Source organism: Hyposmocoma kahamanoa, unplaced genomic scaffold (genome assembly GCF_003589595.1).
Source record: "Hyposmocoma kahamanoa isolate Upper Pololo Valley unplaced genomic scaffold, ASM358959v1 99879, whole genome shotgun sequence".
Classification (NCBI taxonomy): Eukaryota; Metazoa; Arthropoda; class Insecta; order Lepidoptera; family Cosmopterigidae; genus Hyposmocoma; species Hyposmocoma kahamanoa.
The window spans coordinates 1,155,428-1,176,747 of NW_020656077.1; the positions used below are offsets into that span (position 1 = coordinate 1,155,428).

Sequence of the window (21,320 nt, forward strand, 5' to 3'; positions counted from 1 at the left end):
GATACCCAACTTGCCATTATTCGAAAAATCGTGCCCGCCATCTTGGATTTAGAAATTAGTGCCATATTCGTAATGAGCATCCCCAAATACCTCGAAAAGGATACCCATATAGCATTTTTTGAAAAATCGTGTCCGCTATCTTGGATTTACAAATAAGTGCTATATTCGTTTTTCATCGACAAAACGAGTGTAACTGTAGGCACCTGATCGACAGTAACGATCGACAAAATCGAGCACATCTGTAGGCACCTGATCGACAATGTCGGGCAAATCTGTAGGCACCTTTAACTTAATGATGAGTTAAGCAAGATACAATTTCCCCACTTTTGAGGGAAATGTTATTCCATGGCATCATTATTTGTATATTTGTGTGTGTGCCGACGAGCGTAGTTACAAGTTGCTTACGCCTACATGAATTTGATTTTTGCCTCACTTGTGACAGTTCGTTTGATATGAAACTATCATTCTATGCGTTATTATTCTAAGGATATAACATTAGTTCAGTCATTGACGTCAAATCGTACTATGGGACTGACGTAGAATTTACTTACTTGTCTATTTTTGGCAGAGATTAAAGATTAAATTCGTCACTTTGCACGATCCTGGCAAACCTTTATTTGCATACAAGCTCTCTCATTCCCATTCTTATCAATAAAAACACTTCCAATTTGATCTGAAAACGTTTTTCGTGGCCAGTGTTTAGCTTCACATGGGCTCTATAACTGTTATTTCATTTATCCGCTCCATGTGCCATACCACCTTAACATCACTTTATTTATTTTTGTCACTACATCCACATCGTTCACGAATCAAAGTATTTTTCACATTATTGCCTAATCGAAAATTACACAGTTTTTTGAGGGATTTGAATTCTACTATATTCACTCTACTCTCATGCTTTCTTCGTCAGCTGTATTACCCCATACGTTAGTATTGAGACTAAAACAGCTTTATGTCCCACCACTCGCGTCTTCTTAGATACGATGTGCCTCCACATTAATCCATTTACGGCCCTGTTTTGCTTTTCCTTTTTTACGGTTCTTTCAATGTCTTCCTCACCTCATAATTAATACTTGTTTAAATTTACATCATCAAGTTCAATTATATATTTCATCATAGTACTATTATTTCTTTCAGATAAGCAATAGACTCTTTAATTTTATCTACATTCACGCTCATTTCCATTTTTTCGAACGATTCATACTTTACACTCTATTACCTGTTAAGTACTCTCTATCTCTCGCAGATAATGTAAGAAGTACCTACTAAACTTGATCATTGGCGAACAAAAAGCACTTATTGAAGATTCAACTGTGAGCCTAGGACGGATGAATTACAAATGAACTCTTTAAACGTTCACTGACAAACTGGAGAATAGATAATAAAGTGAAAAATACGAAAACATTAATATTTTATGTATACATTTAGAAGACGAATAAGTTAACAAATCAATTTCATTTGGTGAACATTTGAGATAATATGAAAATTTAATAATTATTAATACAAAGATCGAACACTCAGAAAAAAATTTCTTCGATCCGGTCGGATTTTTCTGAGTGTTCGATATTTGTATTAATAATTATAACAAACTAGTGGAGTAATTTCACAAGAAATAATTTAATATCAATTCAATAAAATGTTTCATCTAAATTAAATACAACACAAATAGATGCGAGATTGGGACTTCAATATTTTTGTAACGGGAAATGGTTAACAAATAAAGAATCATTAGTGCATCCAATAAGCATATTGAGGTCCTAAGAACCTCATCGAAAACGGGGAAAATTGATAATTTTTTTCTTGTATTTTACTCTGGTATCTGAAAATACAATACTCTCTAGCCATAACATTAGGCGGATGACAATGACAGATCGATCACGCTCTGACTGACTGCTCAAAAGTCAAAATGTCGCGAACAGTTGCGAATGTCGTGTCGCTACGTTTCTGGTTTTATTTATAAAACCTTTCATGTTGTCTAAATATAAACCACTCGTAGTTTTAGAATATTGTGGCGATATTAAAGAGGCGTCTGAGACTTTTTTTATAGAGTTAAGTAGTGCGCATTTGAAAAGTTGTAGTCATTGTGCTCGAACATCGACCGGCTGTTTTCGATAACATACTATAAAATCAATATTCTGTGAGAAATTAATCTGCGTTGAATTACCTTACTATACAAATTGGCTCAGTAATCCAAGATAAGATAGTTCAAATCTTTACCGCGTAGTCTGAATGTATATAATAATGTATTATGTCGTATCGATGTTCAATATTAAAGTTTGCTACTGTGGACCATTAATAACATATAAACTCTAAATAAATGACAGTGGAAATGAAATCCGACATTTCAGACAAATAAATGAAGGAACAATGCCTGGAAAAATAAAAGTGAAAGTGCTAGCAGGTCGTAATCTGCCAGTAATGGACAGGGCCAGTGATACCACTGATGCGTTCGTAGAAATCAAATTTGGAAGCGTAACACATAAGACCGACGTCTGCCGGAAGTCCCTGAACCCTCATTGGAGCAGCACTGAGTGGTATAGGTTTGAGGTGAGTCAAAAATAGTAACCTTTTAATTACACATAGAAAAGCCAACTTCAATTGTTTCTTATTGTGTCTTTGAAGTCTTAACAATTGTAACAATCCAAATTTTTGTAACCAGCACCTCAGTAGCTTATTTACTAATCAATCAGCAGTATGCCAAAATTTATATTAAAGTTGTTTAGTAAAATAAATTATTGTTATGTTAACATTGCATCATAGGTTAGGTTTGATCCAGACATCAACTATCAAGGTCATACATTTTTTAATAGTAAATATATGGCAGTGAGATTTGGCTGTGTGACAAGTTCTGCCATGTGCTACAGTACTGTAAAGAATTATTTTGTTGTGTTACATCTGGCAACCATCTACTCATTATTTGTTTACTTGTGCTATGTTCAAATTACACAATGTTTGCCAAATTGCCTTTGTAGTGTCTATAAATTAGGATAATGAACATATACTTAGCCTTGTGGACAATTCTATTCAAACCTATGATAGAATAAAATCACATACATACACTGGTATATGAAACTGAATATCATCTTCTCCACCTCCACCACCAAACCAAAACCAGTGAAATCCATATCAATTATGAAGAACTCCGTGTCTAATCATATATGTTACATAAGATTTGATCTTGTAGCAAGATCTTACCACTGCCCTATCCCATTGGGCAATCCGATAGATATGACCTGAAACAGTACAAATGTATAGTGAACATCAGTACTTAGAGAGTTGTCCCTGTTCAATTACAACCACATGTCTTCCATGAGAAGTTAACCTGAAGTGTATAAACAGTACCTTGAATAGATGTTTACTTATAGACTGTATGCCAGTAGGAAGATGCTATGGTAAAACTCCAAGGTCAGGATCCTAAGACTGGAAAACTTTTTTACAGTGCAAACCCATAAAGAACCTCTACATCTTCTATGATACTGTAGCTATCTATGAGCATATGAAACTCACTCATGGGCTGTGTCTACCTCATACACCCAAGCCAGAGGAGTTAAAAAACAACTAGAGCTAACAAAATTCCACACTTTTTAATTCTATGGGCCTTTTGGCTCTGAGATGCAATTAGTGGTGATCACAATGGATCCAGTGATTGGCCGCAATAATGGTGGACTGCACAGGCCCTGAAAGTAACTAACATTTAAGAAACCAATTGAACAGTGGATTCATAACACTAATTAAATTGAAGATTCAAAAATAACTTTTTTGTCCAAACATTATTTTTAATACTATTCTGTTAATGAACAGCATATGGAAAATAAATCGATCTATTCATTTCACAGGTAGATGAATCAGAATTGCAGGATGAACCACTTCAATTGCGACTTATGGACCATGACACATATTCAGCTAATGACGCCATTGGGAAAGTGGTTATTGGTTTGGCACCACTCCTGGCAAGAGAGGGTAATAAAACCAAGAATGCAGCTTCACAGGGTGGTAAGTCTAAGGCTTTTATTTTTTGACATTAGGTATCAGTTCTGTGAACTGTGGAAGCTTTATATTATACAGTGGTAAAATTCAATGTAGCAGGTACTAAACGCTATAATATCAGTATTATTTTCTTAAGTCCAAGCTATCATTGTCAAGTTTTACAAATACATTATTATTAGGAAACTCTTTAATCCGATATAACATCACATTAATTATTAACCTTGTATCTGAAACATAAAAGTAAATTTTAACAGCAAGAGTGACAGTGTTAATTTTTTTTTATAATTTGTAGTGACGGACCGAACAAGTCGAGCGCCTGATGGTAGGCTACACGCCTATCCATAACAGTTGCAGTGCCACTCCGATCGTTAAATAGCAAAGATTTGAGGGGCACTACCACTGCACCCGTCACCCTGAGACATAAGTTGACAAGTCCCATGTGCCTGTTATGTGTAATTTATTTTTTATTTTTATTTTTTTTTTTACATATGATAAAGTTATCCAATTAAAGTAATTAGCAAGAATAATAATAATAATCGTGTCAGCGTAATAGTTTGACCTATCACCGCTCAAGCAGTCTCTGAGTTTTCGGAATTTATGTACGAAATTTACCATGAGCTTTTCGGTGACGGATGATTTTGCCAGTGTGGCTGAGTAACTGCCTCTTTGGCCGGTTACCATGCCGGACTGCCACGCAGAAGTCCTAGGTTCGATTCCAGGGCCGGGAGAAATATTTGTATGGCCTACATTTATTTCTCTCGTGAATTTGGGTGTAATTTGCGGTTGTCTATGTGTGTCCATGGCACCCGCGACACAGGGTTTCCCTAGTGCGGGGCTATGTTGAGTGTGTGCGTGTGCTTTATTAAAGCGTACAACCTTGCCTGTAAGCAGACCCGTGCTCAGCAGTAGGACATGTAGTTGGGTCGATGATGAATACTATAATAATAGTCAAACAAAAAACATGACATAAGAGATAAACGAATAAAAAAGAAGAAATCAATTATAAATCGGTGGTATTCATTTTTCTAGTAAAACATAGTATTATTTAAGATGTCCTTCCATCTATCCTTATACACATCACATTCAGGCTTTTCAATCAACAGTGCGTTGATTTTAGTGAGTATTCGGTAGAGAGGGGGTAAAATTATAAAAACCTGATTCAATAAACTTTTCATTTCACACTGCATTGGAATCTGCCACATTCACTAAATGTAACATGGACATTTTATTTTAAAGTTCAAGGCTTGTTTACTTACTTTTGATTGACGTACTCCACGTGCATTTGTGCTTTTTAGTTATTCTGTGTTTTATTTTTATTAAATAGCCAGTTACAAGGTACTATGTATTTAACAAAAAGGTCGATACTTTTTAAGGAGCGCTGATGTCTGGTTGGATCCCAGTCTTTGACACAATGCATGGCATTCGAGGGGAACTCAATGTTATTGTAAAAGTGGAACTATTTGCAGATTTCAATAAATATAAAACTTCTAGCTGTGGTGTACAATTCTTTCACTGTAAGTATTTTGTTTCGTTCAATTAACTTGCTAGTTAATTGAACTAGCTAGTTATTTTTTCTTGAAGAGTTAGTTTAAAAATAAATTTTTAAAATTATTAGTAAAAAATAACTCACTAACACAACTAAAGTCACTAATAAATAACATTTTACCACAAAGCGGTAATGCTATGCTTTCAAAGTCATTTGACAATTTTAATTTCTCAGGCCCAAGTATACCACCAGGATACAGAGCAACAGCTGTACATGGATTTGTAGAAGAATTAGTCGTCAATGACGACCCTGAGTATCAATGGATAGATAAAATAAGAACACCTAGGGCATCCAATGAGGCGAGACAGGTTGCTTTCATTAAACTTAGCAATCAAGTATGTACCTACATAATTTAATTTTGAATCTTATATTTCCGTCTTAAGTTTTCTACAAGTAAGTGTATACACAACTCAGATATTCCAAGCGACTGAAAAATCAATAGACCTTGGCTTATGAAAGTATAATTTGAAATTATTATTGATTATTGTCACAGGTACAGCGTTTGGTTGGAGTAAAAGCTGCCGAATTAGGTGCCAATGCGGTGGTAGGATATCAGCAAGACTTTGACTTGGAAGGAGAGGCCGGTGTTGTAGCTCGAGCTATAGGCTAGTACTCGATTCATTTGATTCACTGAAAGTTATAGCTTTATTTAATTTAGCGATATATATTTTATTGTGATATTTTGCAGGAACCGCGGTAAACATAACGCCTTTACCTACACCATGTCAGCCCCTGAATATACCACCCTGCACACAACAGTGAGTATCCATTGTCTAATAAATTATTAGCTTTATTCAATAGTTAACGAGATTACGAAATGTAAATTTACGTCTTATTAATTATTCGAACTTAAGAGACGCCTATGATCGAACTCGGTGTTATTTATTTTCTTAAGTCTTAGCTGATTTCATAGTCTTAATTTTGATAAACAGCTTAATTCTGCACAGTAATATTTTTATGTTATTACACAAGCGAATACTTTTTTATATTATTATTAAAAAATACTCATGATATTATGTTTGCATGGTTTGTTGTGTTTTACGCTTCCATTTATTAAATAGACAATTAAAAAAATACTTGGACATTTTGGCGACTGATAACGAGAGCATAACAGACTTAAATGAATACTTTCAACATCATCAGGACCAGCTACAGAATCTACTCACCATTCTTAATCCAAAAACACCAGCCCTTTTAGACGAGGCTGAAAACATAGACGAAGATGATAGGAGTATCCTGACTAGACAACCCAGTATAAAGAGTTACTCTGGCAATGTTTCAATATACCAAGACAACTATGTGTCTCAAAAGAGTTTAAGGCATATAACAGAGGATCAAACAGATTTAAACAAACTTTTAAAGGGCAACGACGATTCTGACTCCGATTCATCGGGGCCATTACAGAAAATTAAAAAAATTAAAACAAATTTCTTCACTAGGAAGTTTGGCAGCATGCGTTCACGGAAATCTGATAAACTAGATGATCAAATATCTTTGCGATCTAACTCTTCTGATACTTCCCGTATATCACTAACTGATATAAGGAAGGAGTTCAAAAAATTAAAAAGAATTAAGAAGACTAAAATCCTTCGAAAGGCATTCGCTAACAAACCAGACGAAGGCATTGGAATGGCATCAATACTTGCCCGATCTGTTATACATGCTCATACCAGTCTTGCCTGTATAGCGGAAACACAGGATTCCGAGCACTCTCCCAGTTCAACTGTGAGACGCACTAGTGAATCCGAGCCCACAATAAATATGTCTGATGAAGACAAACGGAAAATAACGGTTCCCGAGATAATTGCCGAGCCTAAACACCAGAATGAGAGTAAGCCTAAAGTTACAGAAATGTCTATTTCACTTAAAAACGTAAACACTGCAGAAGTAATCTCAGACATACATCAAAGAAAACTATCAGAATCTTGTCCTACCACTCCCACAGCAACAAGAAACGAAAATTTTTTAAAACTACCTGGAGAAGCTGGTTTCTTCGGTTCTCTCTCTCTTTCTGGAGATAGTTCAGAAGTATACAGCAGCTCTGAAGAAGATGACGAAAGCTCAGACCAGAAAACAGACACAGAACAATCAATTGAAACGACTAGTTCTGTCGTAAAAACGGTTCTGAATCATTATGTAGATCCAGAATTAATTGTGAAAATGGACAGAAAACTAAGTACAATGAGGGGTATAGTTCCTGATCCTAAAGAGTTTCAAAGTCTTTATGATGTAAAAGATAAAGAAGATGACGATAACAAAACTCCGGCTTCAGTATCTTACGAAAACAAAAGTACCATTGACGAACCGACTGTATCTGAAATCATGCCAACTAGCGACGAGCCAGTAGCTAAATTAAATAAAAATCATCACTTCAAATTCCATAACCCATTTACTCATAAAAATGTGTCGAAAAGTATAAGCGCACCGTCGTCGCCTCAGGAAGACACTGGTATTGTTTACCGTTCTTCAAAACGAATAAAACATCAATTATCTAAAATAACTAAGAACAGTATGATAAAAAGTCTTTCCCACATTTCTCTGCTCCCTAAAAAGAAACAAACAGAAGCTAATCCAACTCTAAGCCAACCAGGATCTTCATCTGATATAATTTCAAAAGTTCCCAGTGAGACAGTGCTAGGATCGCCACTTCTTTCTTATGCAGACTTGTTAAATCTTGATAAAGATAGCCTGGATAGTCACAAACCAATTTATAAATGTGATGAAACTAGTCACGGGAAAGTCACTATGTATATTGGATCGGAACCGGCATCGAGAGCGTCATTGAGTGGTCCTTCTCCCCTGTATAATAAAGAAGAAGCTATTCATCATATTAGAAAAGATAAAATACCATTTAAATCAACTGGGCTTATTCAAACTGCCATGGAAACCATATTAATAGATAAAGTTGAATCTTTACTAGTTCCTACGTCACCTGAACCCGGGGAATCGAAGGAAAAACAATTCTTTGATGACGTAGCTCAAAAATTAGTACGAGTAGAAGAATCAAGGAATCAATGCAGTCAAAGTGCTACCACTGAGCATAAAATTATTGAAAATATACCAGAAAAAAAAATAGTTAAAGATAGCCTACTTCATTCTGCAATGGACACCATACTTTTAGACAAGGTTCAATCGCTGCTTTTTCCGACGACGCCAGATGAAAAACGCATTAGAGAAGAGAAGGCGAGGGCAGTAACGCCCACCGAAACTTCTGCTACTCCTGAAGATGGCAAACATCATAATCACAATGAACGAAATATAAAGATGAGGGAACGGTCAACGTCGAGAGGCAAAAAAGATAAACGTGGAAGTTTATTTGAAACTGCAATGAAAACTATACTTTTGGATAAAGTTCAAACTCTCGTGCCTGCCACTCCTGAACCGCTTCTAGTGGAGCAAGGTTTTTTTGATGATGAAAAACACAAAAAATCTAGGAAAAGTGAAGATAAAACAACTCATGGAAGCCTTTTACATACAGCCATCGAAACAATGCTTATTGAAAAGGTACAAACACTATTACCTTCGTCGACAGAACCTGATATTTCTGATAAAAACCAAAAAGTTCAAGATGAGCGTTTTGGCTATCATCTGCCTATTGTTGATAACATGGCATGTGACACTATTGAAATACCGTCATTAACATCCCCAGAAGTTAAGATCAGTGAAGAAAAGGTTAATATAACTGAAAACAAAAAAGAGAGCAGTCTTCTCCAAACTGCTATGGAAGCAATGCTAATTGATAAAGTACAAATGTTAGTGTCGCCAGAGTTTGAAGTTGCTAGTGACAAAGAACAAAGTACGGCATTAGAAAAACCTGAAAATGATATAATACAAAAAGAATTAATTGGTGCTACTGTTGAAACAATGCTTCTGGATCAAGCTCAAACCATATTGACTTCAGCATCTCCGGTTCTGGATCTAAAAGTAGACAAGCTTAATGATACACAGTGCCACAAGGGTCCTGCTCAAGAAATTACCTCGCATGGAGAGCCGGTATCAGAAGAAAACAGTATTCTAAAATCGAATGACAAAAAAGATAAAAAGTTAGTTAGACAAAATAGCGTTAATTCCCTTACTGCATCTTGTGATTCGCTTAAAATGTCCAAGGAAATTGATTTTAACACTGTCACCTCACGTAAAGTAACTCAAAATAAACCAGTACTTCAACATTTCCATCCCATCCTTAGCGGTGCACCTTTAGAAACCATACCGTCGCTACCTGAAAGTAGTTTGGATCGCACAGAGAGCTTGGACGTAGAGGGAGTCGAGGAGAGCTGTGACAGTCCATCCGAGAGTAAATGTCAAGAGTGTGGTAGTGACACTAACAACGATAGCGCGTGTGGTAACTCGCATGCAGCGTGCCGTTTTGACAGGAATGATCGTGAAAAAGAAGAGTGGGAGAAAGAGACAGGATCGCCGCAACATACTCGGCATGATTCTTATGGCGGCCGCGAGCCCATAAGCACTGCCCTACAAGCGCAGAATGCCTCGTTTAACTCGTCCTCAGCCCCTCTGGGAATTCAACGCCGCTCCTCTGACTCGGATCTTAGTGTTACGCCTAAAGGTACTATTGTTTTGTATTTACTAGTGATTTACTATTATAGCTATGTCACAGTTAAATTAACTGTTAGTATTTTCAGGAGGTTCCCTGAATGCGTTAACCAGCACCGTTGGTAGCGGTGGTGGAGCTATCTTGCGTCCTTCTATGAACAGCAATACCCTGGACATGTTAGAGTATCCGTTCTTGACCATGACAGAATATCCCCCCGGTTTCATTGTACATTTGGGTAGGTTATTGCGTTTTTAATAATTTTAATTTAACTTTGCATTTAACATTATTATGTTTGGCGAATGCTTAGTTTTGCAACATGTTACATCTTATGGCTTTGCGATCTATTGGCAAGTTCTCATATATTAATAGTAATAGTATTATTACCACAATTATGTTCATCAAATTCTACTTTTGTGATTAGTGCCTTATCTGAACAGCAAAAGCGAAATAACATAAGAGCATGTGAACTGAAGATAATTTGTCCTCACCAGGTTAATCTAAGGTTCGTCAGAACCTTATTAGTACCGTTATACACAAAAGTGCTTGGCTTTTTACGTATTACCCAGTCTTATACCTCGAAATCTTGTGCTCTTTAACCACGGTATCGTTACACTTACGTACTAAACTGTTCGAATCAGGTGGTACAGTGTGCTCGAGATCTGTAAAGCTAATCGACAACGACAGCGAGAGCACAACGCGTGCCGCCTGGTGGGCAGAGCTACGAACCGAGTTGCGTGCACACGCCCGAGCCCTGCGCTGCAATGCCGTCATCGCATACTCTGAATCCGCTGCCATTTGGTTAGTTCTTATGTATAATATAATAATCAAAGTTAATCAAATCTATTTTACTATTTCATAAATGCGAAAGTAACTCTTACGTTTTCATGATTAAACCGCTGAACCAAATTTGATGACTTTTGGAATGATGGAGCACAGGAGAAGAACATAATTTTTTGTCACAAAAATAAATGTTAAAGGGGTGAAATAGGGCATGAAAGTTGTATGGAGAACCAATTATTTCTCAAATAAGTAGGACAGTAGGCTACTCGAAGTACTTTTCTACTATTTATACTCTATTAATGGTACTTGTCTAACTTGCAGTGAGGACGTGTGTGTGCTGTCCGCATCGGGCACAGCCGCCATGATCAATCTCGACTGCGACTTCAACATGGAACTCGACACTTCAAGTATAATAAATTTTAACGTACAAAAGACCTGTGTGTGTGAAATTGGTATATATGTTCGTTTTGGTTCATGATTTCTTAACTGACCGAATGTCAGCAGACAATTAATTTTCGTTAAAATTGTTAGTCACGTACTTTCTTTAATGTTGTAAGACAATCGTCACTTTACCTGACAGTATACATTATATTGATATGTAAATTGCATAAAGTTATCTATAATTCCATAGTTATTATTAGCCATAGTCTGCCCCGCTGCCGGTGACCCAATGTTGGCTGGGGAATTACGGAAATACGAAATAAGGAAAGACGTTCAGGGAATTGATCGTGTAGCGGCTACACATTCAGGGAATTAGACGTGCAGCGACTAGACGTACAGGGAATGATTTTTTTTTAATATACGAGAATTAGACGTTCTGAACCAAACCGTTTGTGTTCTCTTCAAGAAAACCTTTATATATAAAATCACAGCTTCATTTTGCTTGTTGGAGGTGCCCTTTTTGGGTTTCGCAGAATCGAGTTTTCTGCTTAGTGTTGAGTGTTGTGGGAGTACAATGTTAGAAAGTACAAGCTTTCGTATTAGATTTTGTATTTTAATGTTGCAGAACTGTTATCTTGAAAAGAACATACAATATAACGTATATGTAGACAATTGTTGATATGCTATGTAAGACGCCCTCAAATTTTAATGAATGAAATTGTGATTTATTCTCTCGTTATAACAAACTTAATACTTATAGTATATAACAAAATTGGGCATAATTGTTTCTGTGAGTCTGGTGCCCAAGGTAGCATTAAGAAAACCTGTATAACAAGTCACCAGGCTTACATTCTGTATAATTCTGTTGTTCTAGTTATATCATCATAAAGAACAATGATAAAAGGGGAATTAACATTAACAAATCAATTGATTCAAAATTTGTGGGATTGGGTATGAACGGGGGGAAGGATATTATATAGCGAGACATAATATCGGGAGCAGTCGAAGAAAATCAGAGCTATTGCCTATCCCTTACCAGATCAAAATCCTCTTGTCAACTTCTGTCCATATTCTTTATAGTACGGGTAATGATTACGAGAATATCAGTCGTATGAATGTAGAGCCAACTAACCAATAATGGTACAGTCGGTACCCTCACTTACGTATCCACTATCTGTATAGCACTTAGTACAAATAGTGGATACTTAAGTGAGGGTACCGACTGTACACAACTCATTGGTTATTCGCATTCCAATTGTATATAGCGCGAAATATAGTATACAAGGTTATTTGTAAAATATCATCTTATACAAGTTTAGTTCCATGATTTTTAACAATTAATCAGATTTTAGTTTCTTTCAATAATAAATATATTTAAATAGGTCGCTCTAAACGGTATTACACAGCCTATGCGTACTTGGATGACAAAAATCCGTGATAGTGACCCGTTTCGCTCTTGAGTAGTCACGAAAGATGTTTAAATTAAATATTCTAACGACAAATGCATTGAAATGTATATTTACAAAGAGCAACCAATAAAGTTTCTTGCTCATTTTTCTCAGGAGAATCTGCCTTACGAATGAGTAGTAGAGTTTAATCAGTATGACGATTTCAAGTGTAATTTGCTTACCTATCAAATAAAGATTATTTGACTTTGACGGTGATAATTCTGCGGTAAGAAAAGAAAGCAGTATCATAAGTACCAGTTCGATGCAAAATGCAAGAGCGGGGGTGAGTCTTGTGTGACCTTACTACCAAATACAGATCTAAAAAAATGTCAGATAGTGCAACAAAAACTATAAAGTTTATTTTTGGTAAATTTATGATATTTTGTAATAAGTCAACAAAAGTTGTTGTTTATGATGTTAGTATTATAATTATGCGAGGTTGTTTGTATTTTACGAATAACCCTGTATATATGTACATATAATTCGAATGATTTACTGCTACTTTAACCTTTTAACCGTCATAGACGCTGTAAGCGTCAATGAAACCATGTGTTATTTATATATTCTAGTTGAGTATGGATTCATAGTTGCATTTTGTGTTCGGTTATGTTTTTTTAACTTAAGAGAATTTAATTACTATAAGGTTAAAATTCGTAACTTTTCATTCGTAACGACTTGGCGTCTAGGAACCAATAGTAGATTGTACAACAAGTGCATAAAACGCGTGATTTTCCCCGAGACGAGTATATTCACCCTAGCCGTAGGCGAGAGTGAATACTTAAGTCGAGGGTAAAATAGGTTGTATGAACGAGTTATACACTCTGCTTTTCACTTGGATTGCGAGGAGATTAAACAGCAATATTAAAAATGAACGATTTTTTAATTAAAATTTAATGTTAAATTACAACAATTAGACATATTTAATGTGATGGTTTTTTCTTATTTTATGCACACCCAGCATAAATACGAACTTTAAGAGCATAGAAGTGAAAAACTAGTTTTTGTCAGTGGCGGTCAAAAGGCTAATTTACAGTAGCGCGTTACAATTTTCACTTACTTAAACACGCGTGACTGTCGGAAGTTTTGTAAGTGTATGAATCTTTTAGCTTTAATCAAAATATGACTAAAGCACTTATTCTAATTCCTAAGCAAAAGAAGGATCGAAGACAGCCATCGACGAGGCTGTATTGGAACCGGAGACTTGTTCAATCGCGCACGTGCCCTACTCGCCCGGCGCTGGACCTTATCGTGCGGAGCTCTCCAATTGCGGCGGGTGCAAGTAAGCATTTATACAATACAATATAAAAAATCTTTATTGTACACCTATACTACCCTATACATTTATTTTATTTTTATGGTTTAATTATGTTAATTTATGGCACAATAACAGACATCAAACAAACAATAGAGGGAAAAAAAGAAAACACTTAAAGAATTATACAGCAGACATATCTGTGCGCGATTAGGCGACTTTCAATGTGACCACCATAAAGTCATAATGATTCCCACGAAAATTTTGTCGGAAAATTAAATTATTGAAGAAAAATTCATAATTAATTTATTTGTAAAAACACATATTATACAGAAGCTGATATGTACAAAATAAGTATAGTTTCACTGTGTCCGGTCAAACATTAGGCATACAAACATTTGAAGATAAATTATATATTCACTCACATACACTTCGACGAACTATATCAGGTGTAACAAGTTTTTTTTTTTTCATAATATTACATGGGCATGTATGCACACAATGGACCGGACAAACTACGAGGCTAACGACATGACCGTGAGATTGCCTAAAACATACAACAAATATTTTTCTGACATTTGCCTATTTTCTGTATCTAGAACTACGTTTATAACTGCTTTGCTTTGAATATAAGGGGCATAAATAAGTAAATAAGAATTGATTTATTTTACATTGCTAATTAATCAACAATAAAAAAAAATATATCAAGTTAATACTTGACATAATAACCATTTTACTTTAACTTATTTTCTTGAACAGTTTTATTTGCATCGATATCGTGTAAGCCGAGTAGCAAACACTAACGATGCGAGCGGTTTCTTTCTTTCTTTGTTTTACTTGCCTAGCCATTTTTTGAAGAAAGAGAGGAAAGCTGACACTCACGCACCATCACACACGCACACATACGCGTATACGACAATTTATATTAGTAATTTACAATTAGTTACGAATGCTGTTATTTATAGTACTAATTTTCTGCTCAATATTATAACCATATCACATGTTTTGTGTAGGTACTGAGTTTCCGTAATCGGCTTTTGTACGGCTTGTAGGACATTTGTAAAAGATGTATAAAAACGCGGTAAAGTCTGTTTCAATCCATTTTGAACAAAAAGTAAACAAAACCGTTTGGTTAAATTTCTAAAGCAATCACGCAATAAATCGAATGAGTAACACTTTCACGTATATTTTGAAGATTTCAACTTGATATATCATCACTTCTTCCAACAATATTCATTTGAATAGCATTGTTAAACCGTATTTCAAAAATGGTAATCCCTAAGTGAGGTTATTTTTCATCTATACATCTATGATTTGTCTATGGTTGCATAGTGCTGAACGAAAAAAAAAACGTTCGGTTCATTCAATTAAAGTTTTTTTAATCGATTAGTAAATCGAATATTTCAATCGCAATCGAACGAGTATCTAAGAGTAACGATTTGAAGGACGAATTAAAATTTTATTTCGGAAAATTTAAATATGCTTATTGCTTATATAGGTTATGTAAGGAAAACCGCAAGTTTGACTCAGTTGAACAAATCGATACATTCAATTAATTAATCAACATACAATTGGTAGTCACTAAACCGTCTATGGTCGGGTCAGTGACTTATTGACTTATTTGTTTACATTTTGTTCATAATGGATTGAAGCGAAGTATAGAAAATTTGCTGATTAAATAAAATACTTAAGTAATATCCCAACCTACGCAAAATTACAATACGCTAAATTAGAATACAAAAAAGAAGAATAACTTATTACCTTATAACATTGCAAGAAGTGACCTCTTAAAAACAGGGACACCAAAATTGAATACATTACAATTAGTGCATATTTCGTTGTAAGAACATAACAACTCATGGTTCAATTCTTCTTGTCGCATTAAAATTTAAATCAATGTTTATTAATTTTGAAGCAATTCTATTTATGCCCAAAAAAATTTAATGAAACATTGTTTAACGTTATATATAAGGTACATTAAAAACACATGTACATCGTATTAATAATAATCTGTAGCCCCTGTTGCCATTGCATCTCAAATAATTATATTAAATTTGATTTGGGCAGACGTGCGCGTGTGCCAGCTGTTCTACTAGCGACGTGTGCCAAGCCAAATAGGTTACCTGCGCATGCCAAAGCGGTCACTCTCACTGCTGTGGGTAAGTTTTATGACGCCCGCTAACCCGTAAAGTCTACTTCTCGGCTCTGTTACAAAGCATCATAGACAAAAGATATGTAAAAAGAGAAAACTTAACATTGAAATTTTAGTAGCGGTAGAGCTCTTCCAGAAGAGTTTATCCAGGGAAATACTGCTATCAAAACTATTTATGCCGCCAAGCTGTAATGTGATATCACTGCGTTACGGTTGTGAAGGGTAAAGATGAATGTGAATCTATCCACATGGAACTTGTCAACTGAGGGAGGGGCCCCCAGGCCCTGTGCTCTCGTTCTCTGTCCGATATCTGTACAAAATAATTACTGTCAAAGAAGTAATCTCCCGACCGGAAACTGCGTCTTTTCCTAGTCGAGGCGCATGATTGCGATTCACAACTGGCCGATCGGAAACTTTTGACATCTCTAATCGGAACAATAGTTGAATGAACTCACGAATTAGAAAGATATAGTGGGAATCAGGTTCATCTTCCCGCTCAGAAACCCATCGGATTTCGAGACTGCCTGATCGGATCGATTCCCGATTTGAATCAAAATTAGGACGCATATGTCATGATTTTATGTACATAATTAAAGTTAACAGCGTGTGAGGCACTATAGTTCTAATTAAATCTATTACTTAGTAGCCGATTTGATGATTCAAGTATTTGTGTAACGCTTAATGCGCTGTTTTCGAAACTTCTATTGGACATACGATAATGTCGCACTTCTATTGAAATATTCGTATAATAGTCTTATTTAAGTCGTACGCCAGGAGTCTGCACGATGTCTGATGGCCGAATGTCATGATTTGTATTATATATTTACATTGTAAGTTGTTATAAATTTAATTTGATTAATTCGAAGTAATCTTAATTGGTACGGTGATTGATTTGGTAGGTTCGACATCGTGCTGCCGCACTCCCGCCACTCACGAGAAGAATTGTAGTGGGGTATACGAGTATCACGTTATTATATATTTACTACAATAATATACATTTTTATTCGATGTAATATTTTTGTTACAGTTTTGATTTTTGAACATATTTACACAATTTTTAATTTGAAGTAATATTAATTGGTATGGTGATTGGTAGTGACGGCATCGTATGTTACACTCCTGCCACTCATGAAAAGAACTGTAAAGAGTGGGCCGAACGGGTGGCTACCGTTTGGTTGAGAGTTCTGTTGTTTACGAATCGGCGAACTGGTAACATGTCTATTAGAATCTATGCCAGTGTAGTGTCCTAATATAGAAATATCAAAGTACCTGCAAATTGTATTGGAGACTTTGTCACAATATAATGATTGGAAGCGAGTTGAAGTTTTATTTCACATACTTGACATTGTTCTTTATTTTGGTGGAGTAATACTTATTTGACAGTAATTGTTTAGGACGGAGAACAAGAGTACAGGTCTTTGCAATTTAGAGCTCTGAGTGGCACTGCAACAGTTATGGGTAGCCGTGTCGCCACCACCAGGTGCACGTTTTGTTCGTCCCGTGACTTAGTGTCATAAAAAAACGTTACGTCATTCACGTAGTATTATGAAAAAAGAAATCACACTATGATAGTGGGTCCGCTTGAAATTTGACTACCTTCCACATTTATATGGCGAACCGCTATGGAGTGGAATACCCTGTCTGCAGACTTGTCACATGAACGTTATTACTTAGGTCTATCAATAGTAATATATATGGGCATTATTTAGGTGTGCATGCTTCATCGTCGACCTCATCGCCACTTTCCTTCAGGTGAGATGGAGGTCAAATGCGCACTTATATTTTATAAAAAAAACTTGTTTCCGTTATCCACTCGACTCTCACTTGTTGCTATATTAGCATTCTATAAATAGCGCCATGACTACTAACTATGCTATAAATATATAGCATTATGATGATACGGTCGTGATAAGAAACATTTATCAACGTGTTGACAGCTGTTTGGCAACTTTGCATCTTATCGCTTTAGAATTGAAAGTGATGTCAGTCATATTCTTGATATTAGCGCCCTAACTTAAGAACGACTTCATGTTCCAAATCAGCCCCGTGACCGGCTTTGCAACAACACCATACAACAATGTCAAATTTCCGCAACGCAAGTTGGTAGCAATAAATTCCGAGTAAATAATTTTCGTTTTCAATATTTTGAGCACTTTTCTACCTCCAATCCAATACTTCTTTTCAATATTTTCTTTTCAATTCAAAACAATACTAAAGTCTTGATACAAATCTTTATATTTTTTTAGCGTTTCTGTAAATGAAAGAAATGGATAAAAACAAATTTTGTCTATTTCTTTCGTTCATTTCATTTCACCCTCAATAGCGTGCTTTACTTCAGTGACGGTTCAAATTTGCATTTCAAGTTGTTTTTGGAAATGTATATAAAAATTACCAATTTTTAACAATAGCGGCTCGAGTGCGACGCGCGCCTCCTGCAGCTGAACCGGGTGCGCGGGATATCTCCGACCAGCTGCCTTTTTTAGAGTACGAGCTTCACAAACTCCTACTCGCCAAGCTGCGCATGCAGGTGTGTACATCAACACGCATGGTTCTGGTACAGAAGTACTTGATAAGAATAATCAGAACTAGACAAGTGTCTCAAAAATCGGCTGGTTCTTATCTCTCGTCCCAATTAGGGATATCTTTATAAATCTCAATAAGTTCCTACCCGGATCAGATAAGGCTTGTTTGGATTTTAACAAGAAACGAGATATGTGATCCAATAATATATAAAACGAGATACGTAGTTAAACACACATGACAGATATTACATCTAATCAACCTTTATTCAATAAAAACATGTATTAAAACGAAGATCATAAATTCACATCCTAACGACCATCAATAGGTACTACGTGGGTACTAGTGTGGCCTAACATTAGCGAAAGTAAAAAAAATTCTCGGTCCACATAATTTACTTACAAGTAGAAACGAAAAGGCTCAAAAAGGCCTATATACGTTTGTCTATATTATGATTTAAAAACAGAAAATCACAGTTTTACTTGTCACAATTTTATTTATTATGTCTTCGTTTTGAGAATTTTAATGGGAGTGAAGACGGATCGAACCAATGTAAGAATAGTGGAAGGTAGGAGTTCGAAAGCGATTCAAAATTTTAAAAGAAATTGGCCACAAACCAGTAAAGAATGGTTAATTAATTGTTTGTATTAATCTATGTGTAATGTACTAGTTTGTGTTCATGTTTATGTCGTTCGTTGCAGGGTGCGAACGCGATATTTTCACTGCAAACGCAGATTTCGATCGGCGAACGATGCGTGATGGCGCTGGCAACCGGCACTGCGTTCAAACTAACCTCTTTGCCCCCTCCGACACCACCTAGAATAAAAGTACGAACAATTTAATATAACCGTTGTATATTATTATAGTTACTATTTCAATATTTATTGTTCGATTTATGTCTACTTCTAGGCTTCGGAAACCGACAAGGATGCTCTAGAAATTCAAAGATCTCTTTGGGATGCATTCATAGCAAACAAAGCTGCCAATGGATACGATATAGGTAATATATTAATTCCATTCTACGTTAGAACACGTGGATGTGTCATGAGCATAAATTTACCACGTTAATTTAGAGCTATTTGAGCCAGGAAACGCGGAGTCGCCAGCGCCCAATGGCTCGCTCCCAGAAACGTTTGAGATAGAGGAACCGCCAGCACTAGACTTGAGTGCTGATAAAGAAGCCTGCGTGTTAGAATTGGACGAAGCTGAGGATGTAAGTTATTAATTTTTGTTTTATTGAAACCTTTAACCTAGTGGTTAGTCAATTACAGATTATCAAAGTTCACACAATAGGTTTACTAACGACAGCATGGAACGCAGTATTTGTGTCACTAAGAACCATTGACAGAGGGATGTAATCGTATATGGATAGCTGGCATAAGCAAAAATGTGACCGAATGCGGCTGCATTGGTTGAGTGATGAGAATGTAGCCTGAAACAAGTCTGGTATACATACATTGAAGTCGAGATTGACCCGAAAACGACTACAAGGCGGGTAAAGGCTTTTAATTGAAGTGTTGGTTGCAAACAGAAAAGAGCTTGGCTCTAAAACGCCTTGGCAATTCGCAGTTGTTTAGACACGTATGACAGTCTTATAACATGGCATAATAACACAAGTAATGCAACTCCCACCTGTTCGGCGCGTCGATGCCCACACTTCGCACAAAGCGTAGCGATCACATTATTATTTTAGCTGTCTATAGGCACGAACCGTCTAGGGCACTAATGTAACTAAGGGCACTATAATGACTATAACTTAATTAATTATTAATTTCGTATGTCAGATCGTTCATTGTTTACAATTATTAAACATGTTAAAAGTAATATAAACTATTTAATTACAATAATTAAAATTAAGTTTATGTCAGGATGTTTCACCAGCATGATATTCAATAAATTTTTTTGTGAAATTACTCCACTAGTTTGTTATAATTGTTAATACAAAGATTACGAACACTACGAAAAAATTCCTTCAATCCGGCTGGATTCGAACCAGCGTCTCCGTGGCAGACGCTATGCCTACTAAGCCACTGAATGTACCAGCAGACCTATTTTTCCATGTGCTTATTGCAAATCTTTGGTTTTAACGATTTAATTACCGTGGCGCCATGTGTGAGAAATCTATTTCTCACAGACGAAAAAGTCGTTAAAAACCAAAACAAAGATCTGCAACAAGCACATACAACAATTCGTAATGTGCACTGGTTCGTTCCGTGGCTTAGTTGGCTGGCGTGGTTTGCTAGGAAGCGCTGGGTCCGCAGGATTGCTGGACTCGATCGATGAAGAAACTTTTTTCAAAGTATTCTATCATTGTATTCATAATTACAATAATTAAAATTAAAAAGTGCTTATTATAGCAAAGTAGAGCTGATACTGATACGTCTAGTAGACGTTATTTAGTATACGTTTATGTCATTTTTTAAACACTTCAATTATATAAAGAATGACGCATGTGACGACCCGTTCTGTGCAACTCTAGTGCACCGCGACATTATGTGAATATGGCGGCGAGCGCCCTCGCATATAAGCCGCGCTATTACGTTTGTATGGAGGTACACTACTTGTCTTACTATACTATGCTTATAATCTCTAACAATTTGCCAACTTATGTACTTGCACAGGGCTACAAAGAGGCGTACGAGGGTAGCAGTTGGCGAAGTGGTGTACCGCAATCTCACTTCGCGGTCACTAATTTTTATTGT

At 36.0% G+C, this 21,320-nt stretch overlaps 1 protein-coding gene across 2 annotated transcripts in view; it reads left to right on the forward strand.

The window, feature by feature from the left end:
• The first annotated feature begins 2,367 nt into the window (after window positions 1–2,367).
• LOC113239412 (C2 domain-containing protein 5) overlaps window positions 2,368–21,320 on the forward strand; it is a 28,431-nt gene continuing 9,478 nt past the window's right edge. The window contains exons 1-16 of one of the 2 annotated variants that reach the window (XM_026476413.1): window positions 2,368–2,547; window positions 3,837–3,993; window positions 5,361–5,501; window positions 5,708–5,868; window positions 6,027–6,138; window positions 6,222–6,291; window positions 9,721–10,097; window positions 10,174–10,320; window positions 10,724–10,883; window positions 11,187–11,272; window positions 13,844–13,973; window positions 16,014–16,105; window positions 18,507–18,625; window positions 19,320–19,445; window positions 19,528–19,618; window positions 19,692–19,831. In XM_026476413.1, the coding sequence (XP_026332198.1) occupies window positions 2,368–2,547; window positions 3,837–3,993; window positions 5,361–5,501; window positions 5,708–5,868; window positions 6,027–6,138; window positions 6,222–6,291; window positions 9,721–10,097; window positions 10,174–10,320; window positions 10,724–10,883; window positions 11,187–11,272; window positions 13,844–13,973; window positions 16,014–16,105; window positions 18,507–18,625; window positions 19,320–19,445; window positions 19,528–19,618; window positions 19,692–19,831 (2,289 nt within the window). The remainder of the gene's footprint in view (window positions 2,548–3,836; window positions 3,994–5,360; window positions 5,502–5,707; window positions 5,869–6,026; window positions 6,139–6,221; window positions 6,292–9,720; window positions 10,098–10,173; window positions 10,321–10,723; window positions 10,884–11,186; window positions 11,273–13,843; window positions 13,974–16,013; window positions 16,106–18,506; window positions 18,626–19,319; window positions 19,446–19,527; window positions 19,619–19,691; window positions 19,832–21,320) is intronic. The other variant, XM_026476414.1, reaches the window with a different exon arrangement.